The sequence below is a fragment of the Perca fluviatilis genome, chromosome 15, assembly GCF_010015445.1.
Source record: "Perca fluviatilis chromosome 15, GENO_Pfluv_1.0, whole genome shotgun sequence".
NCBI lineage: Eukaryota > Metazoa > Chordata > Actinopteri > Perciformes > Percidae > Perca > Perca fluviatilis.
Window position 1 is genome coordinate 17,215,823 of NC_053126.1, and position 26,473 is coordinate 17,242,295.

General features: G+C 39.9%; 1 protein-coding gene and 1 long non-coding RNA gene across 2 annotated transcripts in view; one reads left to right on the forward strand and one right to left on the reverse strand.

Annotated features, from left to right (window-relative positions):
• The first annotated feature begins 302 nt into the window (after positions 1-302).
• On the forward strand, positions 303-15,854 carry LOC120575242. The gene is made up of 4 exons (XR_005641969.1): positions 303-409; positions 14,219-14,328; positions 14,524-14,654; positions 15,506-15,854. It is a non-coding gene; the product is annotated as an uncharacterized LOC120575242 (long non-coding RNA).
• The window catches only part of baiap3 (BAI1 associated protein 3), a 38,167-nt gene continuing 23,004 nt past the window's right edge, over positions 11,311-26,473 (reverse strand). The window contains exons 8-34 of the mRNA XM_039825940.1: positions 26,020-26,233; positions 25,745-25,789; positions 24,929-25,006; positions 24,225-24,330; positions 23,983-24,090; positions 23,800-23,892; positions 23,234-23,337; positions 23,025-23,142; positions 22,727-22,851; positions 21,532-21,622; positions 20,748-20,804; positions 20,537-20,634; positions 20,362-20,413; positions 20,074-20,225; positions 19,794-19,917; positions 18,903-19,043; positions 18,642-18,737; positions 18,155-18,370; positions 16,356-16,424; positions 16,176-16,255; positions 15,437-15,545; positions 14,845-14,916; positions 14,671-14,754; positions 14,225-14,345; positions 14,010-14,133; positions 13,730-13,935; positions 11,311-13,541 (exon numbers count right to left, since the gene is read on the reverse strand). Coding sequence (XP_039681874.1) covers positions 13,438-13,541; positions 13,730-13,935; positions 14,010-14,133; positions 14,225-14,345; positions 14,671-14,754; positions 14,845-14,916; positions 15,437-15,545; positions 16,176-16,255; positions 16,356-16,424; positions 18,155-18,370; positions 18,642-18,737; positions 18,903-19,043; positions 19,794-19,917; positions 20,074-20,225; positions 20,362-20,413; positions 20,537-20,634; positions 20,748-20,804; positions 21,532-21,622; positions 22,727-22,851; positions 23,025-23,142; positions 23,234-23,337; positions 23,800-23,892; positions 23,983-24,090; positions 24,225-24,330; positions 24,929-25,006; positions 25,745-25,789; positions 26,020-26,233 — 2,987 coding nt within the window. The 3' untranslated portion in view covers positions 11,311-13,437. The remainder of the gene's footprint in view (positions 13,542-13,729; positions 13,936-14,009; positions 14,134-14,224; positions 14,346-14,670; positions 14,755-14,844; positions 14,917-15,436; positions 15,546-16,175; positions 16,256-16,355; positions 16,425-18,154; positions 18,371-18,641; positions 18,738-18,902; positions 19,044-19,793; positions 19,918-20,073; positions 20,226-20,361; positions 20,414-20,536; positions 20,635-20,747; positions 20,805-21,531; positions 21,623-22,726; positions 22,852-23,024; positions 23,143-23,233; positions 23,338-23,799; positions 23,893-23,982; positions 24,091-24,224; positions 24,331-24,928; positions 25,007-25,744; positions 25,790-26,019; positions 26,234-26,473) is intronic.

The following is a 26,473-nucleotide window of genomic DNA, read 5'->3' on the forward strand; positions in this document are numbered from 1 at the left end:
AGCTCTGCAGTAAAACATCTTCATGAAGCTTGCCAGTGAAAACAAACAAGCACAAGGCGACATAAGAGTGAGATGTCACCTCGCTGCAAGCTGGCACACAGACTCACAATGTTCCCTTCTTTTCATCCAGACTGAGTGTACCCTCGAATTACCAAGCATTAGCTCCTGGATGAAGGGGGGGGCACTGAGCTACTGTTCTGCTGGAATACAGGATGGCAGGTTCTTTTGAAAAGCTCACCACATGATGTCCACATGATACAAAAACGCACTGCAGCGCTAACCCACAATGGCCACAGAGTTTACTAGCTGTGTGGGAGCTGAGGAGAGCAAACTGTTGGCAGCTGCCATGGTGGTCCCAGCGACTCAACGATGACATCCATCAGGCTTTGAGCAGACTAAAGAGGCTGATGTGAGATTTTGGCTAAAGAAAGCCTACGTTTAGAGGATTTTGTCATTTTTGTCATTTTGAGGGCCATATGGTTTGCCTTGCGGTAAACTGTCACCTTCAATTTGTTTGCGCCTCCCAGCAGTGACGTCTTTGGTCTTCTGACACACTTGGGTACAAAAGTGTTAAAGACAAGATCCACCACTACAGAGACTGTAGTATTTTTAAGTTGCTACTATATTCAAGTGTCTAAGTGGTCATATGTGTTTAGGCGAGAATGTGCATTTAGAGAAAAGGAATGTGCTGGAAACAACAGGACTATTTAAAGGAATACTTTTGATGGCCCTCAATTTGCTTTTGGCTGATGTGGAATCATTTTGTTTATTTCAAAACAAGTAAGGAAAGTTAGAGTTAGTGGCCATTACAAAGCAAAATGGACAAGAAATGTGTTGGTTTATATGCTAGAATACACTGTATAACCTATACTAGAATATATTCATATACAATAGTCTACAGTCGTTTTGTATCCCACAATCAGCAACATTTAAATAGGTTGTCATGGGGGAGGAAAGTTTGTTTGCAGAGACTCAGTTATCACCTACTCTAATAATATGTCATGTTCATTTCTGAAAGCGTAAATGGACTCTCAAAGTTAAAGTCAAGATTACAGGTGACAGTGAAACAAAACATGGGACAGCTGAGCCAGTTGTGAAACATCATGTGCTTGGACAGAATGGTAGGATAACATTTTAACAGCTGCTCCTGTCCTGAAAAAAACACAACTTGAAAGTGCCAACACCCCATAGCTGATCCCCCCCTACTACCAGTGTTTGCTGTGCACAGCAATGCTGATGTACCGCAAGAGGGAGGAGTGGTGGTGTTTTGGCCGGATGGAGGCTTTGTCGGGGAAAGCTGATGTGACTTATGTGAAGGTCTGGGGGCATGAAAGCGAGGACGACAATCATACACTGTTCCTTTGACTCATGTACTGTACCCACAGGCCCCGTGACCACAGAGGCTCTCTTTAGATTTGTGTTTCTCACCCTCATTCCCTTTGGGGAGGATTCCATCGGTCTTTTCCCACAGCCTTCATGTGAGGGTCTAGTTAGGAGAAAGACAGAGAGCGCTACATACAGTTGTACCTCCCAGCCAGTGAACTTTGACTGTGGAGACTTTTAATAAACCACCACAAAAAAATAATGATATTTACATCCTTTGTACAATGCCTCACATTCAATGAATGCATGGAATGAAATGTGGCAGGAGATCTTTCAGTAGAGTGAAAATATTCCAAGGAAACTGAATAGTTGGCACTGGAAGACTCTATACAACACTCCAATACATTTTATGAAATATTTGAAGCCAATACAAAAGCATGGAAAGAGCAAGCGAGGAAGCACATTGTGTCTAAGTTGGCTTCAGGCCCAAGTATGAATCATAACATCGGTTTCCAAAGGTGCTGCAGTGTTCTGGTGCAAAATGTGTTTCTTGTCCAACAAAGTTTGGGAAGTGTGAAAAGTCTGCTGACCTTGAAATGAACCGGGAGATTTTATCTATGGCAACTGGTCACATTCTCCCCCTTTCACCACTGGTGGCCATAGATACAGTCGCCTTTGTTGGTTAGTGGCCATCAAAGACTTCAAAGACAGAGCAGTGGACGCTTTGGCTTTGCAACTGACCACTTGACCCTCGAACGCCCCGCTTGTGGAGAGCTGTAATAGGAAATGAACTAAAGATTACTCCGAACACAGTCAGTCAGGGGATGAAAAAGGGCTTTGCACCAGGGGATATTAGCCTTTGCAGCTAGAAAAGAGAAGAATACACAGGCCATTCAGAGATAAATGCTAGGGTGGTGGTCCTTCAGATTCAATTAATACTGACTTTGGGTGGCATGGCTGCTACTTTGAAAAGTTCAGACTTTGGCTCTGTTATTTTGTGACTTTGAAAAAGACAACAGTGAAGGAATAAATAACCTTAGGATTAAACAGCTCTGGTTCTAAATGTCATCTTTACTGTCACCATTGACGCAATGGTGAACGTGCTTTGATCAGCAGTGGATACAAGTCTTTTCCCTCCACTAAATCTTCAACTTTTGTGACCTTTATGCCCTCTCTGTGTAATTAAAGTGGATACAGTTTGTGTATTTCTCTTACGAAGAGAAGAAAGTTATATTACATCCATCACTGCAGTCAACATTTGTTCAAAACAGAAAAGGTTTACATTTGCTTGTGAATTGGTAGTAAAAGCAAAACTGTGTCACACTGTATGACTAATGTGGTGAAAAATACTGTGAGGAAAATGATTCAGTTTGAACTGTTTCATCAAGGCCAGATTACTGGCATGATCCTTAAATACAGTTTTCCTTAATGTCTGCCATTGTGCTCTCGCAGTGCCAAAGCAAACAGTTGGAGTGCATAAAAGCACAGCACATTTAGTAATACACAAAAATGTCCTCATGAAGAGAGACAGAATTATATCTATTTACAACCTTAAAGGTCCAGTGTGTAACGGTATCGTAGCTTCCCGGCAAGTTTGAAGAAGGAAACATGGAGGACCACGCATATTCAAAATCAAAATTTCAGGATCAGGAGTCTTCTTCTTCACCCAGAAAAAGAAAAATGATATTGAAAATAGCAAGAGACCGGCCTTTTGAAGCGTGAAGGCTACCGTAGCTGTAATAAGTACTTTTGAACTGCGTGGTGCGAGAGAGTTGATTGCGATATTTGATCTCAATGCTAGATGGGAGAAATTCCTACACATTAAACCTTTAAATCATCCTTCCTGAATGTTATTGTGATATTATGAAATTGAAACAGTAGCTTTTTTTCTTCCAGTATCATATTCAACATTGAGATTCACAGCAGTATACAGTTATGCACATTCTCACGCTAACTTCTTTTTTAATCTCAAACTTTCTCGGAAAGTTATCAACAATTGTACAGCTCATATTTGGACCAAGTGTTGTCTGCTGCGCATTAAATGTTAATGACAACTTCCTGTTTAATTAAGGAAATCGTGCATGTGAAGGAGGATCTCACCATATGGCAACAAGTGTGTAGGCCGATGTTTCTAGGCAAGGTATCATTTTCACACCAGTTAACAGTTAGTCTCCCTTTACGCACATAAAACAAACTGCCAAGAGAAAATGGATACACACTTTCCATAGACAAAGGAGAATACCAGGAGACCTGATGAAGGCCGTCTAATGCCCTCTTCCAATCCTGTAATCACTGTAAACACAGGCATACAATGAAAAATTTCCAATGAAGGCACCCTGCAGTCATCAGAACCAAACAAAGCAAACATGAACTCGAGCCAAAATTCTAGTACTCAAATTTTTCCACCATTGTGATTTGTTTATGAGTTTTGAGGAAGTACACACTGCTAAGAAATAAGTCTTTGGTGCTGTTGCAGAAATAGCCAGGGATGGATGTGCGTGTTTGGGACCAACCGAGGGAACCACAGTTAGTGTGCTTGCCGAACTGAGTGGATAAACAGAGGATTCATGACGACATGCCCTGCCACAATAATGACTTCTTCACAGAGCCCTCTGTAAAGAAAGAAAACAGTTCTGTTTTCATTTAAATCCCAAAATGAACATTCTTCTCAGAGATCAAACTATGATGTTGGCCAGCTTCCAATGTATGCTCTTCTCTCTACTTGTCACGCTGTTTTTTGTAGAACCTCCTTCTCTGCGATGACTCAGCCATTCATCGTCTACCAGCAAGAGAACTACAAATGATAAAATTATGAAGTGCTTTTAAAGGAATCAAAGACTCTGGGGGATATGTCAAAGGCCATAAGGAAATCAGATGCTGTTCATGTGATAACCACTTGGGCTACAGCATATACTTCTTATTTATGTACTGAGCCTTTGCATATGTTTGCAAAGGCTCAGTACAAATCTACCTTGTGCAGCTGTCATAACTAATTATATTGAGCTCTTCACAGTTTACAGCACAATTAACCGTGTGGACGCTGGACTCCCTGAATATTTTTGACCAAGAGTATGCATAGAAAGTTGGGGTTAAGGCTGGGAGCCAAACTTTGCAGGTGCACCAGCAGGGGAGGAGCTAAACAGTGGGGTGTCTGTTTGATTAGTTTGTTCATGAAACAAACTGTCACCCTCTCCAGGAAAGAATGGGGAAGAAGTTAATTATTACAGCAGTTTCCAGGGGCTATTTTACATGATGTAATAGTGGATAAAGACTGAGAACACATAAAAAGAACAAAAGAGAAGAATTGTGTTGTAGTACTGAACCCTCCATAGACTTTAACTAACGTCAGCTCAAAGTCATTTCTGTGGTGGCTCAAAGTTTTTCATGCAGTTAAATATGAATTTGTTACTCAATCTAAGTGTATTAGCAAAATCATATTGTTGTTGGCTCAAATCATGAAAACATTTGGAAATTGTTATTACTGGAAGCACAACACACGATTGCTACTGAGCTATGTACATGTCGGTCTGAACTTGTTCTTGGCAAAGTTTTTTCAACAGAGGTCTGGATTTTCCCTTTTTTAAAATGCAACTATGCTATGAATTGTGGGTAATTCTGTTAAGCGAGGTTGACTGAATTGTAGGAAGGCGCCCTCAAGCACTTACTGGTTTTACAGTGGGGTAAACCTAATCAGAGCGCGTCAAAGCCTGTGTGTGTATGGAGTGGGATTGGACCACTCACTGTATTGACATCAGTTGACTCTGCTCTCTGTGAAGCTGAAAGGATGATTCTGTGATGGGTTCTGTTAAAAGGCTCAGTGGAGTCTCTGTCTTTGGCCCAGGCACTGTCCCAATTGCATTCCTCTGGGGCAAGCTGTCCAATATTATTTCTGCTCACTCCGACAGCGGCCCCTGAAGCCACAAAGGACTTGCTGTGTTGGCCTCTCCTCACCCAGGGCTCATCACATTTGGTTAGGAGGAAAGGCAACATTAAGTGCCTAATTATGCAGCTGCCAGCAAAGAATACACCTGCAGACAACAGGTGTTTATGTCCTTTAAGTCGGCTGAAACCTTCCAATATTCTAAAGGAAACCTATCATGCCTTGGTAGTAGCAGACATTTATTATTTGGCACATCTGATGTAATCTCATTTCACTTCAACTTCTGAAGGAGGACATTTTTGTTAGTGCATCAGAAGTATTCCTTCCTTCCATTCTTTGAAGACACTTAAAATAACGTAATGCATGCAAGCAAGCACATGCAGATATGCAGGCATACTGTACACACTATAGCTTGGATAGGTTCAATTAATGATCTTCCTTGGCAGATGTAAATTCATCAGGCGGGGTGTCATGACTAAACCTGTGCTGTCAGTCTTCAAAGGAAAGGCACACAGTGCCACGTCAGGGAATCTGCAGGTGTGTGACCTAAAATCTTTAATAGAAAAAAAAGTGGAAGGAGTGTCTGTGTGGGGGCTCCAGGTCGAACTATTCCAGTGGAAGGGGACAGGCTCTGCAGTGTAACATTTCTGTGGAGGATTAGGGTTGTTTGAGGGGAGATAAGACACCGCGGGATCACAGCGCTGCTAAATGTATCTGCCAGAGCCAGCAGAGGAGCAGCAGCAACGCAGAGTCTCTGCCAACATTCCTGGGGATCAACACTAGCTGAAGGCTCCGAACCTCTCTCCCCTGTGGCCAAAACTTAGAGAACACCTGACAAGGGAGGCTCACTGCAGCCTCCCACATCACAAGTACTTTTGAGTACTTTTTTTTTAAATTTATTTTTGTAGCAGTTAGATAAGGACCTCAAAAGTGCATTAATGCAGTTTGTCCATATGACAAGATTACTCATAGTTGCTCATAGTAACTATATAAGCTGTAGTATAGTGCCACAATATGTTGGATATAGTTGTGAGGCATGCTGACTCATTTTCATGTAGCTTAAATAATTAAACTAGCAGCAGTTACTTGGAAAACCCCCAGTGTAAAGAGTAAAGGTTCTGCAATCAAATGTTTACTTAAGTAAAAGCACAAACGTTTTAGCATCAAAATATACTTAAAGGGGCTATACTCGATATTTAGAACATTAATATAGCAGCAAACAGATATTTGCTTTGTAAACATATAGTGGAGTAATGGCTCATCTTAACTTATAAAATACATTAATTTATTGATTATTGGCTGTATTTTATATTAAATACTCAAGTACAATACAAGTACCTCCAGAGAATGTCTAATAAGGGGAGAACTTCCACTCTTGGGAAAACTTCCAGCTTCTGAACTGGTTGCAGTTCCACTCTGGTTCCATATCAAGGCGCTCACGGGCGAGTGCAGAATGAATGGAGGTCTATGGAGCTATACCCCTCAAAATCCACTTTTCTCAGGATATAATTTTTTGTGTAGTAATTTGAATGTTGCATTCAAAGGGGAGGCAAAGAAAATACACACTGCTGGTTGCTTTTTTGTTCTAAAAAGCCTTTTAAATTGTCAACGACGTCATACACATCGTACGGTCAGAGATACTGCTTTACGGCAAGCTCTGAGTCATTTCTGTTTTTCTCTCGAGGCATCGACAACACAGCTAACAGGTTAGGCTCTCCCTGTCAATACACGTGCTAGAAAGAGTTTTGGTTTGCTAATGTTTTATAGATCACACCCATAGATGGCCTCTGACATTCTGGTTCCGCTTTGGATGCCATCAAGCGGGATCTCTGGTCGTAATCAGTCCTTCACTGACCAATCAGCATTCATTAGCAGAATGCTAGCGGGTTATGGGCAACGACTCAACCTGTAAGAAATCGAAAGGACATAAATACTCGTTCATTCAACTTTCGACCTATAATCCATGTTGAACTTTCAAAAACTACAATCAAATCTGAGATTTCTCAACGACAATCAGGCGAAAGAGACAAATTTAACCCTCTAGCTTCATAGACTCCCATTCATTTTGCACTTGCCCGCGATCACCCCACCTGGTGGAACTGCAACCAAATTCGGTACAATGGGACTTAAAGCAACACTAGGTAACTTTTCCTGCTTCGGTCCCCCTACAGGTTGGAAGCAGAATTGTCCATTGCATTACATTGTCCAGTTTATTCGAACTACAGATCCGCTACCCGATCTGGCAAACTTGCATAATGTAATGTAATGGACAATTCCGCTTCCAACCTGTAGGGGGACCGAAGCAGGAAAAGTGACCTAGTGTTGCTTTAATACGGAGTGAACAGGCTCTCCGTAGACAGGCTCTGGTACCTCAAAAGTGTACTTAAGTACAGTAATTGAGTGAATGTTCTTAGTCTCTTTCTACCACTGCAAACATTTAAAATCAGAGACGTCATCCCCTTAATGGATGAGGATGATGATCATGAGCTTTAAGAGGCTATCTGGGGATAGTCTTGTTTTGCTGCTCTGTGCTGCCATGACTGATGGCAATGTCGTAAGGAATCAGGGAACTATCAGCATGACTCACTCTCAAGGAAGTATTTGTAAAATTATGAGGACATCTAGTGGTTAAACTCAAAAGTCCCTAATGAAAATGTCTGTCTCTTGATCCTCTCTCTCACTCACATCGCATTTTATCTGACGCACTAATGTGCAGCTGGTATTTTACGATCCAGAATGGATGAGAGGGAACCAGTGAGAGCATTATTAACCTATATGAAGCTCCCAGCTGCACAGAGACATTTAAGCAGCGGAGAGCTGTCACCGATGGATGTAGTGTGTGCAGGCGCTGACCAGAGGGCAGGATTTCTGCACTAGATGAAAAGGTCCTTTCCACACCTGAGCCAGCACACTAGTCAATACCCTTTTGAATTAAAATTTATCGACCAGCATTCAGAGTACCAGTGCTCATAGACACTCATGTCCTCCAGCTATGAGAAACCCTTGTCTAATCTACTATGATAGGAGCTCTTTGAGAAATGTGGACAGTAAAATGGTTGTGTCAGGGTGAGTCCTCTGGCCCTATGATCTCTGGACATAATAACACTCCTGTTTCTCACTATTTGTATGTGGTCTTTCTCAATGGTTGCTTTGGTGTGACAGGATGTTTGATCTGCAGGTATATCTGCTGCAGAGGGGAGGTAATTTTAAAGGTCGAGGAGAGACAGAGGGAAGGAACATGGGAGATTGAACGGGCAGATGATGACATTGTAGGAAAGATGAAGTGTTGAGAAACAGGTCAGTGTCAGACAGTGACATGTCTTTACACTGAAGCCTAGAAACAACAGGTGCATGAATTTAGATATAACTATTATTTATATATCCATGCTACTATTCAAATGCTTTATGCTCATGTCAGTGAAGGCAGCAAGTTCAAATTTAAATACAATCTTTATTTAAGGTGATAGACATCTCCCAAAGGTATAATCCAGTAAACAGCAACACAGGCATTTACAATTCAAGGACAAATAATTCACTTTTACGGTAACAAATTGAAGGTGTTTTGCTTCTCATAGTTACATTTCAAGAGCTGTTGCCTTTAAATTTGGACAGCAGGCGACAAAACCAAATACTCAATTCAATAAATATTTCTATATTATTACCTTAAATAAAATATGTCCATGTCAGTGCTGACGGTCATTACGTTACATTGTGATGATATTCTGTTAATTCACAGTCTGATATCCTTTGCCTTTTTTTAAATTATAGCCAGCAAAACTAGTCTTTTAAGAAATCCACTTATTAGGAAATGAATATGATAATACTTCACTGAACATTTAAAGACTAGAACACTTTCTTTGAATTTTTTTAAATCACTTTACTCAAGTAATACTGACCAGATTGCCTGTTTAAGGGCAACATAAGGACATCTACAACACTGTGACTGAACATAGACAAGTGTATTTAATAGGAAAAGACTCGTGCTTTCCTCACAAAGAATCTGGAAAACGATTTTCCATTTAAAACTGTCCCTGTTAGAAATGTGTAAATTACCTCTGAAAGTTTTCTTGTGACCCTAGTATAAATTTTGGTATACAATATTAGCTAAATTCTTTATTATATAATGGTTTAGATTCAGAGTGAGGTTGAATTTATTTGTGTAAACATCTGGCCAGAATATCTGGTTTTAAAGTAATTTAGAGAAAATATCACTGCCACTCAATAAATCCATTAACCATTCAAATATACTGACGTACTTCTGTGCTTGTTTAGGACAGCATTGTTAACAACAAAGATGGCAGCGTATATTAATATACTAACAATGAAAGAGTTGAGTAACAATTGTTAAGACAAATTCTGCCTGCGATATCTTAAAAACAAAATGTAAAGGCAAGTGCTGTTCAGATGGACTGAAAGGATTCCTCGCTCCTGTTAAGTAAGGCAAGCTTCTTGATCAACTGAACAGTCCCTGCAATGCAGCACACTCTTCAGGCATAGATATGTTTTTTTGCGTACTTCATCCTCACAACTTCACAGAGTAACAACAAAGCACTACACAAGCAGCTACTGTTAAGTTACATCACTGACAAAACGCTGTCGGTGTGAAATCTCAGGTGCTAAGCTCTTGGTACTTGCTACAGTGTTTTTCCAGTGTTTCTTTACTACACATCTGTTGCTATTTGTCTACTTGTCATTAAGGTACAATAAAAGTGCCACATTTAAACTGGCAACATTCAACAACTCCTAAAGGCCTGATTTGGGTATATTACTAAAATCTTTTTAAGGTGCAAACAGAAATTCAACATCATGATACCCGTTTTTTCTTATTGTTGGGTGGTTTTAAGTAATAATAATAAATAGAATTTATATAGCGCTTTTCACAAACTCAAAGTCGCTTGTATGTAGGGTAGAGGAGTGTTCCTCTTCTGCATTTTTCCAGATGCATATAACTGCCTTGTCTTTTACCAGTTGTAAACTTTAAGCTACATTTGTGACAGTAAGGGCCAGTTTCCTGGACAGGGATTAATCTTAAATATACTAGAGATTAATTGAAAATAGTCCTACATTTAAGTCAGTTTTGCACTGGAACGATTTCCTGAAAGGACGATTAAAGTTTCTCTAGGACTAAAGGGGCTTAAATTAAACCTCTAGTTTGGAAGGTACAATACATTTTCAGTCTGTAGAGACTTTTATTGTTTTGTCTGTTTCTTTTTTTGTTTTCGATTCCACTTTATTATGGGGTTTTTGGAACCAGTTTCAGCTCTCATGAGCAGCTTCAGCCCAACGACACAGGTGATTGATATTAACCTTATTAGTGAGTACGCTCTCACTAGAAGACGAACACAGCTGACTGAAATTAAGCTCGTTAGTCCAGGACTTTGTATGAAGTAAAATTGTTTTTGCTTTTTTAAACATGATTAGCTATTTTAGATGTAAACCTAATTCTGCTTTAATTAAAAGCCTCTACAGGAAACTTGGCCTTTAGACTTGCTACAATAGAATTAATTATTATTTTTTGTGCAAAAATATTAATCCTTACCCTTCAGTCACAGACGAGACACACAGCTTTGGAGGACTGGTGAGAGCATGGTGTTGAATTATACTTGGCAGGCCAATGAGAGCTGGTGCAGGCAGCAAGGTCTTGCCTTACCCCTTAAGTATAATTATGCCAATGCAAAGGTTCATTATGCTTTTCCTTTCTCTTTACCTCAAGAGATTGATGCTGCGTTCCAGGCAACCTGTGTTTTCACAACCTTCTACCCGTCACAGTGCCCTGGAATGGCAGTCAAAACCGTAACTTACTACCCGTGAACTCGTACCAGAACGTTATACTCCCAGTTACAGTTTTTGACGTCACACACACACACACAAACAAAAATGGCGACCCCTGTTGATGCTGTACAGACGCCGGTGAGAAATAGAAATGAATAGACATAAATAGGCAACGTAAAGTAATTCCGCACATTGTAATCAAAACAATACACATACGATTGTGTACTACTACAGGTTATTTTTATTAAATGAATACCAAAATATGTCGCCGACTAGAAATCGCTACTATCAGCTAGCGCTAGCTAACGTCAACGTTAGTTAGCCGCAGAAGGGTTTGTCGTGACTTTGCCTGGAACGCTACCAAGTCGTGAGTCGTGACTTGAAGTCGTAACTTACGGGCAAAGAATTGTGTCTGGAACGCAGCATAAGCCCCACACAGAGACTGAAACTCAAATGTAAGGCCTGTGATGAGCCTGCATTGATTTAAAGTTGGGATAAAAAATGGGTTTGCCATGTTTAATGGCTGTTTCCAGAACTTTCTGAACGCTACATGAGCTCATTAGCTGCAATTAGCTACCATCTGGCCACACACTGTGTAACACTGTGTAATCTTTGGGGACGCCAGGATGTATATTCTCCCTTTCAATTATCAGGAACAGGGTGTATCCCCATAACCATGAAAGTATGAATGGTTCTGAATATAGCTTCTGCTCCCCGAGGAGGAGAAGCAAGGTGCCAAAGTGATGAATTATTTCACAAATGAATTACTTGTTTAGTTGGACTGTGTTCTGGTTTACACAATAGTTAAAGTTGACAAAATAGTATTTTTTCAAAATTAAGCAACTAAAACTTGAAATAGTATCTTAAATAAATATAAAATTAAAAAGCAAAATAACCTTGTTGGAAATGACTTTAATGCTGGTTGGCAACATTTTGGGAAATACACTTCTTGCCGAGAGTTTAAGCTTAAGTTTCCCATCTGGGATAATAAAGTAACTCAACTGAACTGAGAGTTTGAGCCGTACAAAAGCTGAAGTGTAAAAACAACACATTGTGGTTTTACGGGGGTTATGTGCAGGTCTATTTCTTGACTGGACGCAGTCACTTCTAGTTCGTTGGCTAGCTATCGACATTTCACTTTTCGGTACCACTCAGGGTGGCAAAATCTAGTAAACATTTTTGAATATTTGTATTGAATATTTGTCAATATGTTATAATTGAATAATTTCAGGGGTCTTGTCATGACCATGAGGTGGCCAGGCAACCAGCAGAGACTCCAGTAAGTCATTATGCCCTGTCATTATCACAATTAGTTTTTTGTTTGGGTTAAATAAACAACATTTAACATATTAATTAGTGAACTTTAGAGGTACTGGTAGGCACATTTTTTTACCCTTGGACAGAGCCAAGCTAGCTGTTTAACCCTGTTTCCAGTCTTTGTGCTAAGCTAAGCTAACCAGCAGCAGGCTGTTCATTATTCAATACATTCTTAGCATATGACAGATGGATTTGTTTCTGTCAATGTGCTGATTTTGTAGAACTTATTTGCGCACTGCTGCCAAAAAAAAAAAAAATAACTGTGAAAACTGTCACATACATTTCTGCACAGATGTTGGCTCACTGGTGTCAGACAGCAAGAAGCAACTGAGTTAAAATAATTGGTCCTCCCTCCACAAGATTTTGGGCCTTTTCAATGACCCATCATGAGCTTTGTGAAGAGCAATCTGAAAAGCCAAATGAAGCAGAGCCGTGGCGTGTGCCTCAGGGGAGTATTAGGCCTCCCTGCTGCTGAACTGTCTGACTGGCCTTAAAACACTAAGTCTCAGAAAGTGCAATCCCCCAAAGCTGTATGTGTCTTCATGATTTCCTTCATGACAGGTATTTTTACACATAGCTGTTTGTTCATAAGCCACTGTATGATCAGGAAATGCAATGTGGGTTCAAGCTTTCACATCTTAAATAGGCTTTCATGCAATGTATCTCCACAATGTCCATGGAGAAGGAAAAGTCTCGATGCCTATTACACTCCCCTGCAACTAATGAGCATATCTGAGGTATAGATTTAGACTTTGACTGAATACTTTTGAATACATAAGCTACTTCCACAAAATAGTTCTGAAATGTTAAATATATCATATCAAAGATCATACAACAAAGATAACAATTACCTCATTACAAAAAATATAGACTAGTAACATTTAGGATCAACTATCCATTAAATTCTAAAATATAGTTTAACTGAGACAGCATAAGGTTGCACAGTGACAGGATGTTCATTTCCCAGATAGAAAACAGTGATAAGCTTTGCTGTTTTCCTTCTTTCTCTTTTCATTTTGGTATAATTACTGAACAAACAATAACATTGGAAAAAATTCAAATATTGTAAACATGATACCAGTACAAAAGCACATATGTCGCAAGACGTGGTCAGATAACACCAACACAGGCAGCGCTGACAGCTTTTACTCCTCCTCCATTGATTTCTCAATCTCCTTCAGCCTGCGGACAAACTCCTGAGCCTCCCTGTCACCGATGCGAGCATCCAGCATCCTCATGATTGGCTTTTCTGGAGGGGAGAACAAACAGATGAGAGTGGTTACGACACCTGACACAAATATCTCTAGATTGAATGGCTTTTCATGTTGTATTGGAGAAGTAATTGGAAACTCAGTCCAACACCCTCTGGTCTCCCAAGAAGCCAAAATTATGTTTGTGTGAAACAAAGAGCTTGATACAGCCTGGAGCTATATGTACCACTGGGTTTACTGCGAGACAGGTGGAGGATGAAAGGCTGGACACTCTTTCCGGCGGCTGAGGCGTTCGGTCTCCCTGGCCAGCAGAAGTCACTGAGAGGAGCCACGGCTTCACCAGCGAAGTCGTTGGTGGAAAGCCAGTCATAGTCCATCACAGTGAATGTCAAACAGGCAAACCTGTGTCTGTACTGTTCGGGACTGACGTGGCTGGAAGACACAACAACAAATTAGGCTCAGGGTATGCACAAACAGGAATAGGAAGAGAGGAAAACCGTACTCACAAGTAAAAGAGTTCATCGAATACTGGGTGCAGGGTCTTAAGTTTTACTTGCGTGCGTTGACTCTTGGCCATAGGGAACAGGTGGTGAGGACAGAGCTCCACTATGACAAATGGGTCACTCAGACCTGAAGGGGACCAGAAACAATGAATAAAAAATAAAAAAACAACTTTAAAACAACAACAACCTGCATTTTATTTTGCCTGTTACAGTTTTACCGTTAGCATCCAGTGCAAGGATATCTGCAGCATGCAGAATCTCCACCGTCAGTCTTTGCTCCGGAGCATCATAGTAGCACTTCACACTGATCCGACCATAACAGGTATGTTTGAGTGTTTTCTGAAACAAGTTTTTATCACAGAGGATTATTATAATCAGGATGCAAAAGAGAAGTAACATTGAAATGATGTTAAAATATGATGTAAAAGCACAACTCATTTTGAGTTTCCCCCAGCAGAAAAAAGGTGAAGGAGTTATTCAAAGCATATATCAGTCTTCATGTTGCTTCACCTGGCAGAATCATGTTTTTCAAGAGTCCAGAAGAAGGCAGACTTTCAATCAGAGGAAAAACAACAGAAGACAGGGTGTTGCGCTGTCCAATCAATACACCTCTGTGCACCTTAGGGCTAATATGAAAGTGTCAGCCTGGTAAGTGGAAACACACCTGTTGGGAAATCTTCTCCAGATAGTACTGTTCAATCAGCTCAAAGGAGGAACATTTATTCAGCCTAAGCTCTTCATCCAGAACCTAAAGCAGCATGGTCAGAAAGGGAAAATGATAAACAACACCTTAGTTAGGAGGATATAAATCCTAAAAACAAATTGCAAGAAGTCCCACCTTGTAGTCTCCACTCTTCATGTCTTCCAAGGAAAGACCCTCTCCCTTGACATGCAAGAACTGCAACAGGGTCTAAAGCAATCCAGTAAAAAAAAAATAAAAAAAAACTTGTGAGCTAGGACTCATCACATTCATCCCTCTAATTCTGATAGAATAAAGTCTCAGCATAGTATTGAGACATGTTGTTCACACAAACAGCATGAAACCTCTGGCAGGCAAACACCAGATCTGACTGCCAAACTCCAAACTCAGCCCTCTTGTGTAGCATGACTTGACATGCAAATCTGTCATTTCCACTGCCAGTTGGCTAAATTGGCATTAGAATATATACAATAGCTCCCAAATTTAATCTGAGAGAACTCACTTTGGTGCTGAACTGCTACTGAACGACTTCTTAAATATCTAATATATGTTAATGATTGCACAAGAGCAAGCATAGAGAGCTAATTAAAGGTTGATGGTAACAGTAGCGATGATTATCTGTACAGAGTTGACACGTCTTTTAAAGCAGACTATTCCTCTTAGTCAAACTATGCCAGACTGGAAAAAGCTATAAAACTGTATTGTGTGATAAAATGCAGTTGCCACTGACCTCCACTGTGTACTGGAAGCGGTTGTAGAACTCCACCTGAACACCCCTGTTTTCTGCGACCGCATCTAGGATCATCCGCAGGAGCAGCTCCCACATGCTTTGGAGAACTCTACAAGGCAGCAGACACAATGAGACACCCACATGTTTGTGTTTACTGGCTCTTCTAATAACACCCCAGTACCCTCACTTAGCCTCATGTATGTTTTCACAGATAATAGCTTGATAATGTTAAGTTGTCTGAGGGGTATTATTATTATGGCAAAGATTACACAATTACAGAATCTTACTGGCTGAGCTGTCACAGTTTTCACCTGGTACTATCACAAAATGTAATCTTATTTAGAGAAGAGGAAACAGTGAGTGTGGTTATGTAACTTGACATAAGGATATGTCTGTTATAAAGTTCCACAACAATCAATTTCCGGTGTGCTGGCATTCTTCCTGGTTTACAAGTCAAATGTATGCTGATGATGCAGTGTTATATTTGTCTGCTAAAAATAGGCAAACGACTGGACAGGAGTCTTATTCTCTTGTTTGTGTTTCATAATTTTTTACTAAATGTTTTATTTAAACTTTTATCATCAGCTGCACAGGCACACTAAATGAAAAGGAGCAATTAGGCAGAATGTGGAATTTATAATTCAGACAAGTTATTCAAATTAATTTGCACTGTCCCTGTCAAACAGAAAATAAATAAATGCATATTTATAGTGAGGAGAGAGGAGGAGAAAGTAATTACCTAGTCAGATTCTCCTTCACAAGGTTTTCACTGATGATAACCATAGTGTCTTGTAAGTATTTCATAAGAGGCGACACAGCCTGGAAGAATGTCAGATTAACATACATTACATACGTACTGGGGCTGCAAACACCACTGATACAGGAATGAATGCTGTAGAGAACCACTACAAGGCCTTACTTCATCATTGTTAATGGAGTCTGGGGACAGGCTGATGTGCTGGATGTACCTCCGCAGCTCAGGCAGCATCTGCAAAGAAATATCCTCTCATACATGTGCATGCAGGTGCATATGCATACAACTATGTGCATAATGGATATACATGAATTCATTAATGAAACCTTTATTGCCCCTAGGGGAATTTGCTTTGCACAAAGAGCATATATACATGATAGCACATGACAGTACAACATAAAAACATAAAAAACAGGAACATCATAAGAACATTCACTAAAAAGCATAAATCGGGAAATTGAGACATCACCATTTCAGACCATGTGGTCATAACTTCTTAAGGCCCTGACACATCAACCCGATTATCAGCCGTCGGACAGCCTGGCGAGGTCAGTGACTTGGGTCTGTTCGGTGTGTTCTGTGCCATCGTCAGTCGGAGGAGCAGTCGGCCTTCATTTGGGCCGCTTTGACATGTTGAATCGGAAAGGCGGGCAGTCGGACTCAATGGCCAATCTGATCGGTGGAGCGCTAACCCGGAAATGACGAGCGGGATGAGCGTGACTAAAGCTTCTCAAAATCTGACGAAAATCTTTTAAACTGACCTTTGTCGATCTGAAATGAAGACAGATTCAGCAACTGCATGGCCTATTTCTCGCTTAAAACTATCTTCAGAAAATATGAGATCGTATTCCGAACGAAGCCGCCATTATGCTAAAAAAGAGTCGTAAAATCCGGAGCAGTCAGACCCACGTGACGCGTTCGTCCAATCAGCTGCCGGTTTTCATTTTTTTGGGCGACAATACAGATTAGCGCCGCTTGCTGTTATGGAGATGCATTAAGTCTCGCGCACGCGCAGAACGTACGCTAAGGTTGGCGTCGCTTCAGTGTGTTCCGAGGCACTTTTTTGACCAACTCGGGGAGGCAGTCAATCCGACTGCCTTTTCTGCCGAAGGTCAGCTGTCTGGTTGGTGTGTCAGAGCCTTTAAGCAGCTGAATGCTGCGTGGGTCAAAGGATGTGATGCCTCTTTTAGTCTGCATCATGGGCATGCTATACCTTCACCCTGAGGGTAAATGTGCATATTCAGGCCTTAGAAGATGCAGTGGATCTGCTATGATCTTGTGTGCTAACTTCATGGTGTACCGGTCTATCATATAAGTAATACTGCACATTTGATCCCCAGCTATCTTGCTACCCAGCATAACAAACCTGTCCTGTTTGTTTTTGTTTTGTACAGACAATGTTCCTCCCAACACTGAATACAAAAGGTCAATATACTCTGAATAAAGGTCTTGCAAAACAATGTCAACATTGTTCTGTCCTCATTAAAACTCCTAAGTTTCCTTAAAAAGTAGAGACATACAGACACAAAAAGCTTACATATACAAAATGGTACAGTGTATTATCCCCCCATGCAAAACACCCAAGCACATAGTATGTCCTCTGCACTCCATAACAGCAGCAATGGATCACCGAAAGAGAGGACTAAAATTACTGGAAGCTTGACTCCTGTTATGGCCAAATTAGATGCAAACTTCATAAAAAAAAAACATTTTCATAATGTAAATTCTTCAACTAAAAAAGAAAATAAAACAGTATGGCATTCAGAGATTGAAATGCATTTTTTGTCCAATTTTTACTGTGTTTTTTGAACATATTTCATTAAGTCACTGCTTGTAGAAACCTCACATTGTCGAGTGGAGTACCGAGGTTTTCACTGGCAGTGAGAAATTGCTATATATGTGTACCATGTATCATACTATCAAGAAGAATTGATCTGCAGGTATTCATGCTTTGAGCACCGCACCTTGTCGGTGAGCAGTGTGATGAGACGTTTGGCTTCTCTCTGGAGGTCCAGGTCCATGTTGAACAGCTGCCCATTGAGAGCCTTGTAAACCTGCTCCTTCCCCTCCACCCCACAGGACTCCTCCATGGCCCGCTCCACACCTTGCCAGTCCAGGTCACGGGGTAGGTGACCCAGGAAAACGCGCACAAGCTCTGTGTTGTTCAGGGCGATGCAGAGCTAGCAGAAAGCGAGGAGGAGCAGAAGAGGAGAAACAGAGGGTGGAGGTGGAGAAACAAAGAAGGAAAAGAAGCAGGGCTACAAAGAAGTGGAAGGACGGGGTAGCGAGTGTAAATGATTGAGGACGACAAGAGGCGACTGCCTTTTTTTTTGTGTGAACATATCTGATCGCCTGCTGAGCCCTTTGTGTTGCCAGGGAGAACACTTGCTGACATTTACTTCCCAGGTCATTGCGTACCCTCCCCCACTTCTGTCTTGCTACAGGCGTTACCTGCACTGTGAAGCTCTTTTGGTCTCGGCCCAGCTGGTTCCTCTCAATCTTGCGTGTTATCATCTCAGAGTAGCACACAGCCTCGCTGCAGAAATTCTGTGAAAGATAAAATAGCAGCCCTGTTATTACAGTGAAATTCTCAGTTTCCGATGACATCTTCTTTTAATCCTGCGCGTATGTATGTGCGTCTGTTCAGAGTCATGTTTTGATGTGTGCAGGATGTGCGTACTTGAGTTTGGCAACACTAGAAGCAGCACTCACGTCTGTCAAACGAGTGACAAAGATGAAGGCCCCCGCAGAGTCTGGCCAGGCCAACTGGAGCCAGATCTCGCGTACCTGGCTGAAGCATGTTGTCACCTCCACTGCTGAGGAGCTGTGTTTGGCCTGCTGCACAGGCTCGAGCTGCTCACAAAACACATGCACTTGTGAATAAAACAGGGGACATGTTTTTCAGGACTATACAACAACCATTTCTTTTATTTTTATTTTTTTTAAAGTTCAGCAATACTTTATTTCAACCCCCTATTTAGCATTTCTAAGGATTATGTAAACAGTTAATACATGATTAATAACTAATTATAAACACTAATATGTAGCTGTGTCCAGCTATAAAGAAATTTAGTGTTTATAAATGTATTTGCCAACAACTCTAACTACTACCACCGTGTACTGTATAAAGAGTTAATGAAAGCTTAATAACACAGTTTAACACAGTTCTAATTACATATATATTTCTTTGGTAGTTTTTAACGCATTTACAGTACATAATAGTTTAAACCTGCTTGAGGATGATTTGCACATATGTATAAATGGTTAATAAGTACTTTATAACATGCTGAAGAGTTGTTATGAATAATTTATTACCAAATAAATTCCTTCCAACCCACTAGTAGTTATAAGCTAATCAATAAACATCTTTATAACAGGTTATCTAAAAATGTCTAAAAAAGAATTTTACATTCTACCTACAATGTATTTTTATGTGTATGGGAGTTAATGAATGTATTAATAAATGCTTTATAACACTAACTGTAGTAAGAAAAAAATGAATAAGGATATCTTTATATTAGATATATATATAAAAAAAAAAAAGTTTAAGTTTATCTGCTAACAGCTACATTATAGTACATTTGAATAGCAGAAGACTCTCACGTTGTCTTTTTCCACTGCTTTACGAATTCTGTCACAGGATCTGTCATGAACGATCTGCAGCCACTTATGAATCGAGGACTTGAACCAGTTATGAAAGCTTGTCAGGGCCAAGATTTTAGCATCCCTGTTAGAGAAGAACACACATCTTTTTTTAATAAATGTAAAGAAGACGAAAAGGTTGAATTTTCATCTCCTGGCTGACATTTCAAACAAATAACCACCAGTCAGAGCCTTTTACGCTGCTATATAAATTGTCATGAGAGTCAAACTGATAACCAACTTGAGAGGAAGAAACTCCCGAAAGCCTTTGAGGATTTTCAAGGACATGAAGAGCTCAAAGATGGTTTCTCCCATTGTCTGAGTCAGTCTGGAGCTCTCCTGCTCCAGAGTCCCACAAACCCGCTCCATTGCGACGCTTACATCATCGGCTACCTTAAGGATCAAATAAAGTGCGTGTGGGTTCACGTACCTGTGTCAGGTTAGCAACAACAAGACTGTATGACTCACAAAAGGCTTTATAAGACTTGTTTTACGAGGACTTTTTTTCATATCATTTTCAATGACATACCTGTTTCTCCAACTGCCTGTACGATATGCTGAAGAAATCTACTTTCACTGCACTGTGAGGACAAACAAAGGATGAAATACCATCAGTCCAACAATAGCCAAATCAATGTTTATGTGTTATAGCACAACATTTCCACAGTCTTTTTCTTGATGAGATATATAGCATTGATGTTCACCTGTAGAAGAGTTTGTTGTAGATGTTCTGGGCTCTCTGTACGTCTGCACACGTGGCATCAACCACCTGAACCAGCTTCTTCAGCTGCTCCTCCAGAGTCTATGTTGCCAATACAAAACAAACAACATTCTGAATAAACATTGTGGTCGGTAAAATTTAGAAAACTGGATGATTATTTACATTAGGACTTATATTAATCAGTATAAACGTACCCCGTCCTGTGGTTTATATCTTGCAATTAGGCTCTCATACCACTCCACAGTCCCTTTCTGTTGAAATAATTACACAAATTAAATTTGTCCTGTGGAGTACACTACTGTAGTTGATATACATGTGTGTTCTTCATGCTGCTTTCAAACAATACAGACATATACATGGACCTGCTAATCAAGCCATTCATCTACAGCAGAGGTCTTCAACATCTTTTAAGCCATAGACCGCTTAACTGAGAAAGACAAATTAGGGATCCCCTACTACATATATTGTATAAAAGTTTGTTGCATATTAAACTGGGCCTACAATAAAGTGTGGGCTGCCTAAAGCCTTTATACATACCTTTTTAGTGTATAGAATTATAAGCTATTAAAATAATAATTGTTGGCATGATTTTATAAATCATGTTTTAATGTTAAACATACATGAGGCACAGTGAATCCTTAGGATTAACTGTATCTGTGACTACCTTATTTATAGGCAAGTAAGCCTATCATCAATGTTTTTTTCACAACATTTTTTTTTTATATTTGCTAATAATTTGTTGAATTTATGTTAAGACATTTCAATTAAAAAAAAAAAAAAAAAACGGTCAAAAGATTTACAATAATTTGCTGGTACCCCCTGCAGTAACTCTGAGGGTCCCGGACCCCCTGTTGAAGATCTCTGATCTACAGCACACAATACCTCTAGTGGTCAAAAACTCCACTGGCGTACCTTTATGTGAAACAACTGTAAAACAAATGTTTGGTTTTTAATTGTTGTTTTAATTGTCATGGTTACCTTGACAGCAGTAGTGATGTCCAAATGAAGTTCATTTCGAAGAGGACACACAGACTTAAACGCTCGCATGTTCTGCATGTAGCCAATCCCCCTGGCATTCACAGACAATACAAAACTAGTTTCAGGTCACATTTCACATCATATTGTTCTTAGAATATAAAATATTAAATAAGCACAAAAGCTTCAATCTCACTAATTTTTTTTCCACTTCAATTGTATGCAGGCTTCTGCACTGTCTCTGCAGTAGAGGAGAGATGCAATTTCAACTGTTAGGTGAGTCACTGCGTGTGACTGTGTTTCTGAGAAGTGGAGAAAGATCTCCCATGAGGTGTTGATCACTGGGCAGAACTGGACTTTTTGCTAGGAAAATTGGTCATCATGAACTTCAATAATAAGCTGATTTTACTCGCTGGCATTTATAGAATCTTTAATTTGGTGCATTTCCCTGCTCTAACTTCCTTCTTTTGTGCGATGGTAAGTCAAAGTCTGTCCAAGACTTTAGAATATCGCTGCAGTACGGACCAGATTGCCAAATACATATAGTCATGGTTTTTATGGACACCTGGTCACAATTTCTTGATAGTCAACACATTGGATGGTACAATGTGTCTAAAAATGTATGCCTGGAATTCCATAAACCTCACCTTGGATAAGCATTCATCAAAGGATGAATGCTTATGATTTGGGGATTTTCTCAAGCTAAAAGTTCCACAAGCACTATCAAAAAATAAATCTTAATATACTATAATCTTCAATTTGCTGAGCACATTAATGCTTTAAAATGGTAATCCTTTCAGATTTTCATGACTGTATGGCCCTCATACCAGTGTGTATGACAGGATTTGGTCACTGATTTCACCAGTGGAATGGAAGCATAATATCATATAGGAAATAATACATGTTACGTCAGGTAAAACTATCTAAGTTGTTGCTTGAGACCACAATATGTTGCAGCAAATAACAATAATAATTTTTAAGGTTTTATTATACAAAATCTGTGGTCAGGAACAAATGTTTAACATTTTGAAATGAGTAATGAGCAATGATCAGGATATTTCCGTTTGAGTTGGGAGCTCAGCACTGCTTCCTCCACACAGTATGACTGATTGAAGTCTCTCTGTGTCTGTTGGGGTGAGAGGTTGAGCCTGTACCTGGTATGGCTGTTTGATGTGATGTGATGGCAGTGTGACTTTACCTTAGCATGAGCTCGTAGCGTGTAATGGCAGCGACACTGGTGCAGGGGAAAACCTGACGCATGTTCTTCATCAGGCACAGGCAGTGCTCTGTGTACAGCCTGAAGCTGTCTGAAAGCTGCCTCTCCTGGACACAGGAAGGGCCCTCAGTTATAGCTTCAAGTACACTGGCTGTGAGACATTTTTGGCTGGACCAAAAACCTTGATGCATGTCAGTGAAGAGCTGAGCTAATGAGGTGACTGTTTCCAGATAATGAAAGGTTTTTGTTCCTACTGAGAGGCTGATGGCTGACAACCTACCAGGTCTCCCCTCACAGCGACGGGGTCCCACTCTGCATCGATGGTCCTCAGGAGGCGCAGCAGCAGGGAGTAGCACACCCTCTGGGTCCGATGGTGGCTGCTGTAGCACTGCCAACGACTGGGTTTAAAAACAAAACATGCACCTTTTGACTTGATGCTTAAGTTTTCATATTTGATTTAATCAATTTGATTCCTCCATTAACACTCACATAATGGCCTGTTGGAGAGGTGAGAGATCAGTTTGCACAGCATGGTGAGTCAGTACAGTCCACGCTGGAGGACACACTTGCCCATTCCAGTTGTACGGCTCTCTCTAGAATTATATATGGTAGATAACCACGTCAGTTCAAGAAGAATCTGCTTGTACTCATCAAAACTTTTAGTTTGTTTTACAAAATGGCATATATCCATAAACGAATAATGCAAATTATAAACAACTATAAACTAATGAACTAATATATATATATATATATATATATATATATATATATATATATATATATATATATACACACACACACACACACACACACACACACACACACACACACACACACACAACACACAACACACAACACACACACACACACACATATATATATATATGTATAGTTCATCAGTTTATAGTTATGTTTATAATTTGCATTACTTGTTTATGGATATATGCCATTTTGTAAAACAAACTAAAAGTTTTGATATATATATATATATATATATATATATATATATATATATATATATATATAAAAACTACAAATATCTGCATGAAACTCACTTTAACATGAGCGTGCTCATACTCCACAATCTGACTCAGCAGTTTCTTGTGAATGGAGACATTTGAGTCTTTCTTAGACAAAGCTGTGTCCCTCTGAAAGAAGAAATCAAGTATTAAAAGTCATAATTCTTTGTATCCTATACATGCAAAAAGAAGAGGATACTGTAATCTGACTACACTAACCTGGCTGGTGAAGAGCTTCAGTATCAGGTGACATTCTCCCTGAACTTTGGACGTACTCGATCGAGGCTCCAGTTTAAACCAGGTGTCATAGCCGACAATTGGGATCTCCTATGAAAAGGAAACCAACCAGATTAACAACACTGACATACTTCCAGGGAAATCCTACACATTGTGTCCTTCGAAGAATGTATTTGTGGTCCTGTTTAATTTGTCGCAGTAGCTCTGACTAGTGAAACGCTCACATTCAAAGGGATGTTGATGCATCCGAGGAAGTCATCAGCGTTCTCCTCGGAGCCGGATGATGCAGATCCATTGGAACGCACTGACTTTGCTATTTGCTTAAAATACCTGACAAGAAAGAGCAAGGAAAAAAGGAATCTCGTTTGTCACAGGTTGAATTCACATGATGTAAATGTACTGTAAGAGCTATAATCTAACAATTAAGATTTATTTATTTATTAGGCATTTACAGTAGCTTGCTTTCATCCACCTAACAGAGCATCGGCAGAATGAGTTTCTATTTCTCAGATTTTTTGTTCAAATAGAAATTTCACATTTTCCACCATAGGTTTATGATCCTTTTGTCCTTGGTTATGATTGACATTCTCAGGTTTAAATTATACACGTCTGCTATATATTAGTCTCTCTATGGCCCCGGCTGAACTCTTTGTGTTCTTTATTGGCACTGGGCTTTCCTGTATTTTCTTGTTTAAGGTTAAATGTCAAATACCAAATGATCCCCTAAAATTAATAAGCATGTTGGGTTCAGTATTTTTCAACACATGTAGTTAACATTCTTCATTCATTAACTGCAACTTTTGGCTTGATTCAAATGGAAATGACCCTTTGATTGACAAAATTGAATAAGATGCATCTAAGACAGTTGCATCATTGCACTTGATTACATTCATGGTAATACAGAATTACACAACATTGTTTCTTCTACCTGCCCATTCCTCGAAGTCCACTGACTTCATTGAGCTTTTTGCAGGCCTCAGCAACAGACACGTCATCATCATGATCCCTTAAGAAAATAGGAGGATTCAGAGGTTATTACAACCTCTTGCTTCCTGCAAAGACATGCTTCAATAACTTTGCAAAACAATGGACGGAACTGAGAAGTGAAGGAGATCTACAATCTAGCCCCATTCAAGAAAAACATTAGCCTACTCAACTTTTATTGGAGTCAGGAGTGAGCTCTTGATCTCTTTTACCAGAGCTGAGAAAAGCCTCTATAACAGCTAAATAATGACTGTTCATTTTGTTAAGCAACATGGCTCCCAGTACAATTTTACAGTTTAGAGCCGAGGTACAGTAAAAAGGCAACTTCATTGTCAAGTATAAACAAAATCAGTTTTTTTTTTCATCCGACTTAAAAAGACCTTTTCCTTTTGCTAGGCGATTGAAAAACTGTGACTGCAAAGTGAGTATGTTCAAAAAATGTTGAAAAAATTGCCATATTATTAAGATTTGGGGGAAATAAATTATTGATTTCAAATGGTTTTGCCAGGTGATTGTATAATAAGTATCACAGCTAAAAACATTTGTTGGACTAGTCTTTCTATTTGCGTATACAGTATTCTGTATGCTTTTCTTTTGTCATCTATGATGCAAGAAAAAATAAATAATAATCTGATATTTAAAGCAAATTAAACCTAATCTAATATACAGTGCTATAAAGAAAATCATTAAAAATCCTTCTTTGTCCCTCTGGCATGGTGACATTCAAGGGATTCAAGGTGTTGCTGCGTACTAATCTTACCATATGTCAAGATGTAAGAGGTCATTGTGGACATCATCTATGTCACTGGGGAAGAAAACAATAAAAAAACAGGAAAATCATGAATTGAATTATCATTATAAACACTGATAATAAGCACATCAATCATTTAGTGATCCTTCCACAGAGATGACACTATGCTGCACTGGTAACATAACCTAACAACTTTAGTGTGAAACAAATGGAACTGTGAATCCTGCGTGTCACACATATCACAATGTTCAGCACTGTGCTAAAGGTTAAACTGCTGTACTCACAACACAAAGTGCTCGTCCCACACTGGGTTGAGAGTCTCTGGTTTGACCTCAGTCACCTGGATACACCTGGCAGGTAACACCTCCTTGATGCTGGAGCGTTTCTCCAGCTTCTCCTTTCTCTTCCTGAAGCTGAACTTCCTCTCCTTCTTCTCCTCCATCTCCCGCGGGCTCTGGCCCAGCAGGATTCCCAGCATGCAGTAGGGGTCGCTGTACCCTGGCAGGCCACGGGGTGACACATAGAAAGGGTTAACACACACACACACACACACACACACACACAAAACTGTTTATAGCACCCTGATGATGCTTTTACAGCGGTGAGAAGAGTGAAGCCTTTGGGCGCATTTGTGATTTCAACAAGTCTTGTGTTTTGGTGCTCATCAGCAAAAGGAGTGTGACTGGTTGACAATGGGCTGAAATGAATATCACCTTGAATGGAAAGCAGCACAGGTCG